The sequence below is a fragment of the Amphiura filiformis genome, chromosome 6 (assembly GCF_039555335.1).
Source record: "Amphiura filiformis chromosome 6, Afil_fr2py, whole genome shotgun sequence".
Taxonomy (NCBI): domain Eukaryota; kingdom Metazoa; phylum Echinodermata; class Ophiuroidea; order Amphilepidida; family Amphiuridae; genus Amphiura; species Amphiura filiformis.
In genome coordinates, this window is record NC_092633.1 from 2,199,910 (window position 1) to 2,213,056 (window position 13,147).

General features: G+C 36.0%; 1 protein-coding gene across 1 annotated transcript; it reads right to left on the reverse strand.

The window, feature by feature from the left end:
* Nucleotides 1-7,243: 7,243 nt before the first annotated feature.
* LOC140154807 (uncharacterized) lies at nt 7,244-12,799 on the reverse strand. Its single transcript, XM_072177392.1, has 2 exons — nt 12,656-12,799; nt 7,244-9,812 (listed from the first exon to the last, which is right to left on the reverse strand). Exons 1-2 carry the CDS (start codon nt 12,762-12,764, stop codon nt 7,252-7,254), a joined length of 2,670 nt encoding a protein of 889 aa, XP_072033493.1. The 5' UTR covers nt 12,765-12,799; the 3' UTR covers nt 7,244-7,251.
* Nucleotides 12,800-13,147: the final 348 nt, after the last annotated feature.

Here is a 13,147-nt window from a genome sequence, read left to right on the forward strand (position 1 = left end):
GTCCAACTTGTATGAATGATACGTCTATGCTTTATAAACTCGTGATTCTTTCTTTGCATCCCAAAAAGGGTAAAACTGTAAGCCTAATGGAAAGGAATCTGTGATTCCCCTAAAAAGGAAAGCAACCAACGTGCTATCTACTGCTGATATCAGTAGTCTTCTCAGATCTCACATGAAGTTATCTGTTGGTACAATATTTATAATTATTTAAGTAGAAGATATAGCAATATTATATGCATCTTATCCGTAGAATTCAGTTTTAATACTGCATGCATTATTGTTTCGTGTCAAATATTTACTATATCTTTACCAATTTTGTCCTTCTTCTATTGTATTAAATTGATGTCCAACCTGGTATAATCCTGGCACTCCAAAATAATATTGTAATAGGCCTACTTATGAAAAGTACGAGTATCAAACTATTAAGGCTTGGATAGGGACAGGTGGTATCATATAGGTGTTCATGATGATGATGATGATGATGATGATGATGATGATGATGATGATGATGATGATGATGATGATTATGATGATGATCATGATGATGATGAAAGAATTTTTTTAAAAATTATATTCGTTGTTAAAAAAACATCATTCAAAATGAGTAGGTCTTATGATAGCAACAGCTACTTAAAAAAATTCAACTAACTCAAATGAACACTAAAATAAAATGCTGAAATGTTCAACTAAATCGAACAATTACTTACCCACAGTGGCGTAACTAGACATTTTCATTTGGGGTGGGGTGGGGAAAGCGGGGCAAACATAATAAATGAGGGCAGGCATCGTTTATGCTGTTTGGGTTTGTAAGGGGTGGAGTGGGTCTGAGGAGTTATGGGATCTGCTTGGAATCTGTCCCGGAACATTGGCGAGATTTCTTTTTGACATGGGGGAGGTGGGATTGAAAAAAAATTGAGTTTTACGGTTAAAATGACCAAATAATGAGGTTAATTAATAACTCTTAGAAGTAGGCCTAATTTACCTTTTTTCATGGGGGGCAAGAGCTCCCCGCTCCCCCCCTAGTTACGCCGACTGCTTATACTCATGTTAATTGAAAGACCGTCAAAAATATGAAAGATAAACTTTGCGTTACAATTTAAATAATTTGTAAATTGAAATAGACCAAGGCTTACGACCTAAGACCTGCTCTGAGGCAGGGCCAAGAAAAGCCGCTGTAAGCCTGGTCTAACAGGCTGGCGTAGACTACGGCTACAGAAGACTGATTTCGAGAAATGCAAATTTTACTGAAGCCTGGGGCTAATCCTACAAGCCTGGCCCACGGGCTAACGAAGCCTCGAGGCTATGGTAGCCGTGCTTCGAGAAATACGTTTTCAGTTAAGCCTGGTCTTGCGACCTCTTAAGCCTTGAGGCTAGACAAGCCAATTGCTAAGCCACCCGTCGAGAAATTCGCCCTATGAGTATACAAAGTTGGCATGTCAAAATTTTTGTCACCCAAAAAAGTGCATTTTTCTGACAAAATCGGCCACAAATCAACATTTTGTAGCAAAACGATGTACGATGCACGCGTTTTGACAAAAAAATCATGTTCTACAAACAATTTTACCCTAGAAAAGAGTCTAAGACACCTTAGAAATTAAACATAGCTATTTTCACTCTGGGGTGAATTTTTACACACTTTGGCAGTGAAACCTGCTTCAAATCTGAGACCATGTCCTAAATTCAACAAAAACATTGACATACTTCATGTACATGTAATACCAATTCTAATAACTTACTTCACTGTTTTGGATAAAATACTTTGTTGGTCAGAGTGTCAAATTTAGAGTAAAATGAAATAGCCAAGTTTAATATCCTTATCATAGAAATTCGTACTCTATAAACGACGGTGATTTGCAGGTTAATGGCGCCAGAAATTGGGACCCTAAAAACTTGATTCATTATAGTATACTTACCTAATTGAATTGGTAGTCTTTGTCGCTTGCATTTCCATACACGGGAGTATGTTGTGTGGAAATCACAGTTAGCTTCAGCTTTCCAACTCCATGATCCAAATCCAAAAGTCTGTGCTTTTGTCATTAAAAGTTGATAATATTTCAGTTGTTACGTTGATCAATATGAAATGACTGGTTGATAATTTTCCGTCTTCAAAAGTACAAATTTACATTCTATTATGGATGTACGCCATTACGAGTTATAATTGCAGTTTTTTTTTTCAATGATAATAATAGTTTATTGACTCATCAGGGAATATTTCATAATAAGATTAGAGGCAGACGATACCGATAAAACATTAGACTTTGTTTTGTCAATATGGGTAATGATCAAAGAAGATATCTCACACTTCCCACAATGCATTTCTTAGCAACATGGGTCAATAGTTGATGTATTTCTTGTCACTATTGATTTATGTTGCACTGAATAGCAAATCAGTACAAGGAAGAAATGCATTGTGGGAAGTGTAAGATATCTTTTCTGGTTATGATAATGAATATGATAATGATCTGCTCCCTGACTCCTCTTTTTTAATTTTCTGTTCTGGTCCTCGCTATCTATAGACTTTCCAGAAAACTTGATTAAAAACGTTTGATAAAATATATACCAGGTAGTTAAGCAAAACATTGGGCACTTATTTATTGACTAAATTGTAAATAAAATGTGCCCAATAATGGGCAAATGTTTTTAACTGTTTGGTCAGTTGGTTAACATGGTACATTTACCTAATATTGGATAAATTGTGCAGAATGTGACCAACAGTTGGTTTACAGATAAACAACCAAACAGTTAGTTAAAATATTTTATCCAATTTACCCAACTATTCGTTAAAATTTACCTTTTAAGAACAAACAAATTGTCCAATGTTGGTTAAAATTTTGTCCATGTGTTTTAACCTGTAAATTTTAAAGCAGTGTACTATCTCACCCTTACTTACCATCTTTTAAAGCCAAGAGTCCGAATGGCACTTAAAGATTTTGGCTTATTTCGAGCATTACCTGTATATTCTCATCATGGCACCGATTACAACTGCCTACGGTTTAGCGGGAATCAAACCCAGGACCTCAGGTTTATGAGACCTGTACCTTAACCACTTGGCCTCTGGAGATTCATGGTTAGGCATGTTGCAATTATTTTTTCATGTTAAAAGATGAATAGTTTACATCAGAGGGTAGGACTCGAATAGTCATTGGGTATGTATGTGCTGCCCAAATGTCAAAAATGGGTGCTACGGACCAGATTTTTAGGACATAAAATGGGGGTATCAGGAACTAGCATTAGTTTTGAGGTATTTGGAGGAAAATTGCCTGGTCTCCACACTCCCCAGTATATCTTGTGTATGGTTTCTAATATTTGACACCTATGGCTCCCCTATTAGGGGGGGGGGGGCATGGGTGACAATTGATAGGCACATAAATTATACTAGGCAGAAACAAGAGAAAGTTCTGTACAAAATTTAAACTTATTAATCCATATAAACTGCTCCACTAAATTCAATTCATTCATTTTATTCTTCAATCATCAAGTAATTATAATCATAGTACAAATCATAATTAGAAAAGGACTTTGAAATCACATATATTATAAAGAATTCTTAATTAGTTGTTGGTCTTCCTTTAATAATTTTATTGGTTTGTGCCCGTATTATATGAGACAATGGAGCGCGTATTAAAATGCATGGTTGCGTGATCGTTTGTGTTGTGCGTAACATGGTATCCACGTAGTTATCAGGGGCGGATTTAGAGGGGGCGCACCCGGCGCATGCCCCCTCTATTTTGTGCAGATCGGCGCCTGACTCTGTGTATTTTTGCAGACCGGCGCCTGACTTTGTGTGGGTGCCCAGCCGCGGCGGTGGCTTGGCGCCCCCCTCTGTTGAAAATTCCTGGATCCGCCCCTGGTTATATATCATGTCGGTGAGGTGAATATTCACAGGAGTGACTGGTTGAACTTGATAAAATAAAAATAGCCATAAAGAGTGGACGTTAATTACATGCAAAGTGTTGTTACATGTGGTCTGTTTAAGAATGAGAATAAAAGTATTGTTTGAAACCCAGCTATGTTTCTATCACAATACAACATGGGAGATATTTTTGAATGGACCCACCTCGTTGTTCCACTTAAAATAATGCTATAAATGATTGTCTTATACGGACACAAAAACAATAACAAGAGAGCAAACACAGAAATTTGTCAGTGGCTTTTACCACTTGAAGAAGTCTTTTGATTTATTTCAATTTTAATATATACAAACAGTTGAGCACTTGTCAACTGTGTGAATATACTTCACCAATATCATCATCGCATCAGACAATTTTATAGAATAGAAATCAAATTTATTGTATTTTAATTATAATATTAAAATATTATCACGTCCATAGACTAATACAGACTATTTTCCAACAGTCAAAGTCCCTGTGCATTGTATGCTGGGAATTCTCGCATATTCATGAGGGCTGATCGTTCGATTGGGCCGTGTTAACAATCATGCCAGCATTGTGTACCTTCGCATATACGCAATTGAACATTGCATGTTTTATGCGAAAGACCGTAAAAATGTGTGGTACATGCATAGCAGTTTTGCATATCGCATGGAACGATCGGCCCTCATTATCGGGCGATGCTGAGACTTTGCCTGTTTGGAGTCCACGATCACATCATACAGGTATATCAAGGTTCAATTTTGACACATCATCACTTTCAATTTTAAACTTGCATATTCGGTAAATCATAAACTTTTATGAGATAGACCTACATCCATTACTTACTTGCCCAAATACAGCAATAACTCATCTTAATTTGGATACTTTATTTTGGAAAAAATGGCAAAAACCGGATAGAAATTCTGAATCCTCATTTCTATGAATGTTCGTTATTCTGATGGGTCAATACACCAAAGGCTCATTACTCTGAAGGGTCATTACTCTGAATTTATGTTAAGGATCATTATTCCAAAGGACCATTATTCCAAAATTTGGAGTAATTACCCCGGGAATGACCCTTCAGAGTAATCAGTAATGAGCCTTTGGAGTATTGACCCTACAGAATAACGAACCCTTGGAGCAATCGGCCTTCAAAATAACGATCCTTATTTTCAATTCAGAGTAATGACCCTTCAGAATAACAAACCTTTGGAATAACGACGCTTTAGAATAATGATCCTTTGGAATAGTGACATGCCCCCAAACAAACGTTAATTAAATTGGTCTTTGGCAAGTCAAATTACAGAAAAAAAACTGGGTTAAGCAACCTAGTACTAATTTCAACAGAATCCATTTCACATGCATCCATCTAAAAATAATAGTCTGATATAATTGTCTTCCACAATTTTTTGGGTAGGAGCAGCGGCAGCACTGTTGAAAAATTTACGCACGTCACTGTTTCACACTCAAGTGAATGGACTCAGGGTCCTTTTTTGGTTATGTCGATACTTAGGGTATCTTTTTTGAACCTAAACAATTGCCATTTACGCTGGTATTTTCTGATTAGGGAGTGAAATACCTTGGTGGGGAGGGATGAATTTTTTTTAACCCCGTTTTTTACAAACCAGAAACTTTTTAATCCACTTCTTCATGGAACTATAACTAATGTTAGGTCCAAAACTTTTTTGGCCCCCAACTATTTGGACCCCCTTCGCCCTTAACAACTTATTAGGTTATTTCTGTGAGGGCATGAAGGTTATTTCATGTTAAGTGTGAACATTCATTACAGTACTGGAACTCCATCTCTAAAGGCTACTTTTTAATTTTATAAAAGTGGAGATATCGAGGCAATTACCCCACTATTGCAATATGTCAGTAGATTTATCCCCAGTTTAACAGTATCAAAAAATATGCGAGAGTTTTTAAAATCTGGCCAAACTTGAGGGTGCTTGTGTTTTTAAATAATTTTAGGATTAAGAGGTTGCGATATTTAGTAGCACTCCGCACAAAATTTTGGAGGTTGGCAAAATTGCAAAATCACTCCCATAATAACCTTGGGACAAAATACAGGCAACAGTGCACTTTTTGTAATTTTAATGCTCATTGGGCAGAATGTCAACGGGTTAATTTTAGTCTAAAACAGCAGTCTAAAAGGAAGATATGCACTGAATTGTTGGTTTTGTGTTTGTCAATTTTGTCCTGGTATTTTCAGCTGGTGAACTTTAACACCTTCCCATGGTTGGTACATCACCAGTGTGAAAACTACACATTTCTGATTGACTAACTTGCTTTTATTCTAACATGAAAGAATAATTATTTTACTTGGTGTATGCAGTGGCATACTAAGTAACATTTCCAGAGGGGAGATGTGCACATCATTTTTGTCCCAGTATTTCGAACCAGAGGGCAATTTTCCCCACACCGCACTGCCATATAAAAGGCAGTCTTCAAAATATGTTGGAAGGAAATTTGTATGATGTATTGCTTCCGTTGAAATCTGTTGAAATTGTTGAGAAGCATTTTTGTTTACAATTGGAATTGAAAATTGAACCATGTAGTGCATAATGAATTTCATTACCTTGTATAAATTAGGAAAAAAGCATTATATGCAAATTTGCAATTTTCATGATAACACTTTTTTATCCCTGTGTACAAAATACTTTTGACCTAGTCCCTCTTCAGAAGGAAAACAACTTTTATAACACCCCTGTTTTTCTATCCCACCAAGGATTTCTGAGCACTCCCTTACCAAGCATTTGTAGAATTAAAATTTTAAATTAATGAAAACATAAATGTTAAAATCTTCACAAGCTGTCAGTCTGAGATAGTGTTAAAATAGTCTTTTTTACCATCTTGATTTAAACAGTGATATTACACCATTTGGTAAAAATATGGTGGCTATGCCATTTTAAGGTTATTAAATGTTGACAGTTACAACATTTGTTACGCCATTTAGGCCATTTAGGGTCTGGTTTCAGAGTTGATTAAAGAGCATGGGTAGCATTTTTATATTCAGGTGACGCCTGGGATGTGGCTGTGAGTACATTAGAGAGTTAAGAAGCTTTTTTCTTTCTTTTTTTTGCTCAAATTCATCTGTACACATTAATATTCTATCTGTGCAATTTTTAAGTGGAGCAAATTACAGCATAAAACATTATCAAAAAAAAATGCAGCTTTGAGCCAGCTTGAAATTCCCCTGGGCAAGGAATTTACTGCTAATGTCCCAGTCTATTCATACAAAACCGGGGGAGCTGATCCTGGCTGTGATGGTTATATGTAGTCTGACTAGGGTTCAGACCCTGAATGATGCTAAAATGGTTTATAAGGTGTCTCTTAGGGTAAAAAAGAAAATGATCTTATGTAATTGCACTCTATAAATTTAGTAGGACCAATGTGTTTTATGTATGTCATTGTCAGCCTCAACTGCACTAAGATCCCAATAAATTTTGATTCTAGGGGACATGGCATTCAGAGCTGCTCTTGATTCCAAACCTATGCCTGGATTGTCATGCAAATAGAGGGTATGAATTGATGATGTAGGTGTACCATGAAGAAACTCACCTAGGATCCCGGCAGACTCATCTGTTAGTTGTGTGAAACCAAGCCCTAGAGTTTTTAATTTGGGCATTTCGTTGAGGCAAGCAACAAGCAATTTCATTGCTGAAACACTAAACCTATTGTGCATAAGATCTAGATCGAATAGCTTCTTTGCTTTGTGAAGGAATGACAACAATACAGTTAAGCCTATTTGACTTGTGTTGCAGTGGTAGCTTCTATCATCTATAGCACACAGTCTCAATGCCTGCAATTGGTCAACAATTGGCTCCAAGTGCATAATATCACTACCAACTGGAACAGGTGCTAGGGTCAAGAATTTCAGATTTGTCAGACAAGGCATTGTTCTGATTATTTCTTGAATCCCTGCATGCTGTTTGAAGGATAATAATATCAAACATGTCATTGCTGTGTTCAGTTGTAGAAACCTAGCAACTGTACAGCAGTCAACTTGAGCAAACCACAACATTAATCTTTCAAATTGATTCCCTTTCTTTTGAGTTAACAATTGCAACAGTTTTGTTGTGTCAAAAGAGGAGAAGTCCTCTGTCCCTTGTATGGCAAGGCTTCTCAGAGAACCAATGCTACTCAATGCATGAAATACAGGTTCAAGATATGAGGGATTGTGCTTGTAAGTAGGACTTATTTTCATGACGAATTCTTCAAGTGCAATTGTGTGCTCAAGAAGTGGTGTTAGCCAGGTATCAGGGTTGGTGGCAATATGTAACCTTTTCAGGAGAGTGAACAAGTGCCCTTTGTTTGAAGGCTCTGATTGCAATAGCTTCAACTGAAACTGCACAAGAGCAATATCTTCTTCATATTTGATCTCAAGTCCTAAATCATAGCTTGACAAAAGTGGAACAAGCTTCAAGTAGTCTTGGTAATTCAAGTTGCTTTCAAACAGGAAACAAAGAAAGATTGAAGTCTCCAAATACGTGGCCTCCCTGCTGTTGCCAAAATTTGGAATATCAATGCCAGGGCCACCCTTAGATATGGTTTGATTGGTAATATGCAACAAGTGCTTCATGATAGTTTTGACTGTTTTGGGATTTGTACCACAACAAAACTCAAGCACATATTTCCTTCTTTCAGCAAATGATATCTCACCCTCTTGAATCAGTTTCCCAAGATATCTGTCAAATTCTGATTTGTTTGTGTCATGCAAGTTTGAGAGGTACACGGCAGCACAGAAATCTTGAAAGGTTTTGTGCAAAAAAGTGACAGAGTTTTTCACATTCAACTTTGATCTCAACTTTTTCTTTGTTATCAATCCAACCCTGCAGCCTAAATGAAACACATCCTGTTTGAAATCTTTTTCTTTGTACACAACTTTGTTGCTATCCTGTAATATTCCCATGATACACACTTCACCCAAACTATGTAACAAGGAACTCAAACCATCCTGAAACTCATCACCGGAATCTTCATCAGACAAAGACTGCCCTTCTTTGTCAAGATGTCTCTTCCAGAGATACTTGATGGTTTCTTTGTAAAGCATGGACTTACTCTCTGGCAAAGTACAGTCATCTTGCCAAAGTAAACAAATCATCAGAAGCAAGACTGGTATGGTTGCCAAGTCCAAGAGGTGTGGTTCACAATTCAATTTTTCTATCAAGGATATGATTTTCTGCACATTATTTTGGAAAAACTTGTGAATGTACAGTTGAACATTTTTCACAGAAAAACCAACTAGTTTCACTTGTGTGAAGTGCTTCTGGTGATCTTTTAAGTCTGTTACCCTATGCGGACGTGTAGTGAGAATCACGCAACATTGCTTTAACTTTCTGTTATGCAAGATCTGTGTAACCTCACTTGAATCATTGGAAAGCATACCAGAACTGTCTTCATCTAGGCCATCTATAATAATCAACACATCTTTGGGGTGGAATTTGATCAATTCCTCAAGCCCATCTTTTGACACTTTACTATCTTCCGGTAGAATTTGTTGGAATATATGATCTACTAAGCTTCTACTGCTGTTTTCAATTTCATGCATACCAATTACAAAGACTAACTGAAATTGGGAAAGTGGGGACTTTGTATCTCGTTTGGCCCAAGTATAAGCAATATTTGCAGCTAGAGTACTCTTACCACTCCCTGTCTCTCCCTGAATCAGGACTCTGTTTACCCTTTGACCATGTCTTGTTTTTAAAGTTACCAAATCATCATTGCTTCTGAATTTTGTAGTATCTTCTGAAGGTCTCTGTTGAATCAGTTCTAGATCTACGTAAATGGCATCCATTTCTGCTGTATCATCTGGATCTTGTCCCCATGGTAGGAGTTGTACCTTACTCATTTCATCTAAGTAAAACTCAATCAACTCATCTTGACACTGTTTTAGCATGTGCTTGTTGAAGCTGCTTGAACCCGTTTCTTGAGACATTTCTAAATTAAGTGCAAAGAGAAATAAAGTACAAATTTGTAACCAGCTTTCATCTAACAAAATGTGGCACAATTATTTTCACCTTTGCCTATATTATGGCACATATCTATATCTCAAGAACCACAAAACCTGCCAAGCTGAAAGTTCATTATTTGAATTTCTTAGAGCGACTATTATAATAAGATCCAAAAGTACCACACATCGTCATCATCCCTATATCTTCGTGTTAAAAATTGCAGTGATAGTACAGCGAATCTTCTCGTTTTTTAACAGCTACGCATCGCGATTTTGTTCGAGATAGGCCGAGCGACTCAGGCTAAGCATACCATGACTACCATATGAGATACCACAGCGTTTCTATATTCTACACATTACGATTTGTGCATGCTCTAGTACCCCATATGATGTTTCTATTACAAGAAAAAAATTTGTTTTCAGGTAAAACCAGGGTTTTGTTTCCAGTACACTCACTCAAAAAGCAGTACACTAATTAGGGGGGCCTTGCAGCTTGCAGTGGATATCTTTTACTGCATTTTTAAAGTAAAAAATTTGAAATCCAAAGTAAAAATTGAGATATATTTAATTTTGAGAATGACAATTATACATTATAGGTATAAAGGAACGCGTTTAGCCCATTCAGTTAAGTTCCAGGTGCACGTCCTATAACACAATGCATATGTAAACTTTCTTTATCTGTGTCAATAATAGAATATTGATTTCAACGGAGTATTGAGCTGTATGGAAAAAAATATTTATAATACAGTGTGTTGACACTGTGTACCACACTGCTCACGTGAATTACCGGGTAATCTAGAAAAGTAAATACAAAATGGGAATGTCTTTTATAGTTGAAACATAGTATTATGTGTGTGTATTATTTTGCATTATATTCCTCTTATGCCCACAGACAAATATTGCAGATTATAATGTATGTATGACACGATGAGATGTAAGTGTTTCTTCTGGTTTTTGTTCGTTTGTTACATGTAGCATTAAAAAACTAAAGAATATATATGTGGGGGTGGGTGGGTGTGTGTGTTCGTAAACCTTTCCAAATGATGACTTTTTGTGTGGTTTTTTGTCACTAACTGGGGACTTCGCTACAAGTGGAAATGTCCCCAGTCGTAATACTTGGTCTAGGGCTCCCCTGTGGGTGAAAATGTGAAAAAAGCATTACTACAACTGGGAACTTCTAAGGGTTAGGGTGAGGTCCCCGGTACCAAACACAAAAACACACAGGTCCCCAATTGGTAGGAGTTTAGCCCATCAAAGCCCCCAGTCAAGACACAACTCATAAAATAGTCCCCAGTTGTCAGATTAGTCCCCAGTCCGACACACATACGAGTAGAGGTGTGTGTGTCACAATATGACGCATACATGCATATTGCATAAAATTCAAATATATAATAAGATAAAAATTCCTTTAAAAGGAATAGGGCGGGCAAATGAAAAATTGTCAAGAGAAATGAAAGAATGAGTAAGTCAAGTTCACAATTAAAAACAGGGAAAATATGACATAACATCGATTTCCAATGGGGAATAACACAAAAGCGTATAAACAAAGTTAAAAGAGTTTTTAACTTTATACGTTTATAGGCCTACGTTTGTTATTCCCCCATTTGAGGTTGTGTCATATTTTCCTTGATTTTAATCGTATCTATTGCTTATCCTTTGTTCTCTGCTGGTCAGTTGGAACAGATTTTCCCTGTTTTTATATTAACCCTTCACATCATAACAGAAGACGTTTTATGTTAACATTTTATATAAAACATTGTTAGGGCCTATAAAACTTTTGTAGATAATAGTTATTTAAAACATTTTCGTAATCATACCTAGAGTTTTTTTTATCATCAAATAGAAAGACTTCTGCTCATCTTCTCTGGTGAGACAATAGGGCTGGGGTATCTTTCCATATCAAAGTTTTAAAATCTGTCATATCAATTTCCTCAATATGTTGTTTTGATACAACTTATGAGGGGAAAAGTTTGATTTTACAATATTTCGATATTATTTTTTAATTTTGTAACTTTATTATGATTAACATAACTGTATTTCAAAGTGTCAAACTATATCATTATTTTGTCCCAACAAAAATAATCCAGGGAATAAAATATTCATTCATATGTTTATTTATTTTATTCAACCTGTGCCATTTCTACTGGTGTACATGCATTCTAATAATTTGTCTATAATACCTTATATAAGCATCTGCAAGCACTATTTGTCACAAGATTTGAAAAGTAAATAGCCTATGTACACACTGAACACAATGCACATACAAGCTGTATTTAAGTACATGCCGAAGCTATCAGTATAAAATGATATATATGACCTTCACGATGCTATTAATTTAGCCCAAAGATTAGGAAAACTAGCAAAACTGGTGAACTGGTACTGTTCAAATAAAAACATCTGCAAATCTTGCTGCAATTTTCAAATAGTACTTCTATTACTAAAATAATTTCTATTACTAAATAAACACATTACTGCCTATGATGACTTTATCGTATTACTTACATATCAAAATCAAGTAATAATTACAAAACTCGCGTAAACTATCACCTCTGTACGAATATTTTCTCAACACTGCGGCATGTGAGAAAGTAGGTCAATAGTCAGAGAATACAGGGCGGGTGCGGCACGCCGCACCTGCCCAAAAAGCTGATCAGACAAGGATGGCTTCCATATTTGAATTTGCTAATGCACATTTATGTCATACCATATCAAATATATTATTTTCATGAGAAAGACTAAAAAGTGCTTTTCCAGCTAATGTGCAATAAACCCTATCAGTAAATTACCAAATAGGATATAATTATATTAATTATACAATCAGTTTTCTTACCATTTCTTTGTGCTTCCTGCAAAGTTTCCAGTAGATCTTGTTTTTCTATGCATCCAGATATGTCAACTTTGCATGTTTTGGCCAAATCTTTCAATTGCTTGATGGACATTTTGTCAGAGATGTCTGTTGCTTGAGGTCTGTTGGCTGAACCTGATAAAAAGAAAATTAGAACAAAACAAAAGATGACAATTGAATCAAAGTTCAAGGGCTAATCTGAAACATTTTTCTCAAATACTATCTTACTTGCATCAAGCAAGTGATCAAAATCATTCATGTGAAGCTTTAGAAAGAAATGCCAGATTACTCAGAGAATAAAAGAGGACTTCCCTGTAATCATACATGAACGAATCCATCACAAACTTACAATTTGCATACTGTGTGCATGTACACAAATTAAGCACAATACATACTATGAAGAAGAATGATCAAGCACTTTTAAAAATTGGTAAACTGTTAACATTTTCTTTCGATATTAAGTTTTTTTTTTTGTTT

Bases quoted from the DNA above. Each gene is read 5' to 3' on its own strand.
- LOC140154807 (XM_072177392.1), bottom strand. From the start codon at position 12,764: ATGTCCATCAAGCAATTGAAAGATTTGGCCAAAACATGCAAAGTTGAC. The intron at 9,813-12,655 runs GTAAGAAAACTG...CACTTAATTTAG, and splicing joins GCAGGAAGCACAAAGAAATG to AAATGTCTCAAGAAACGGGT.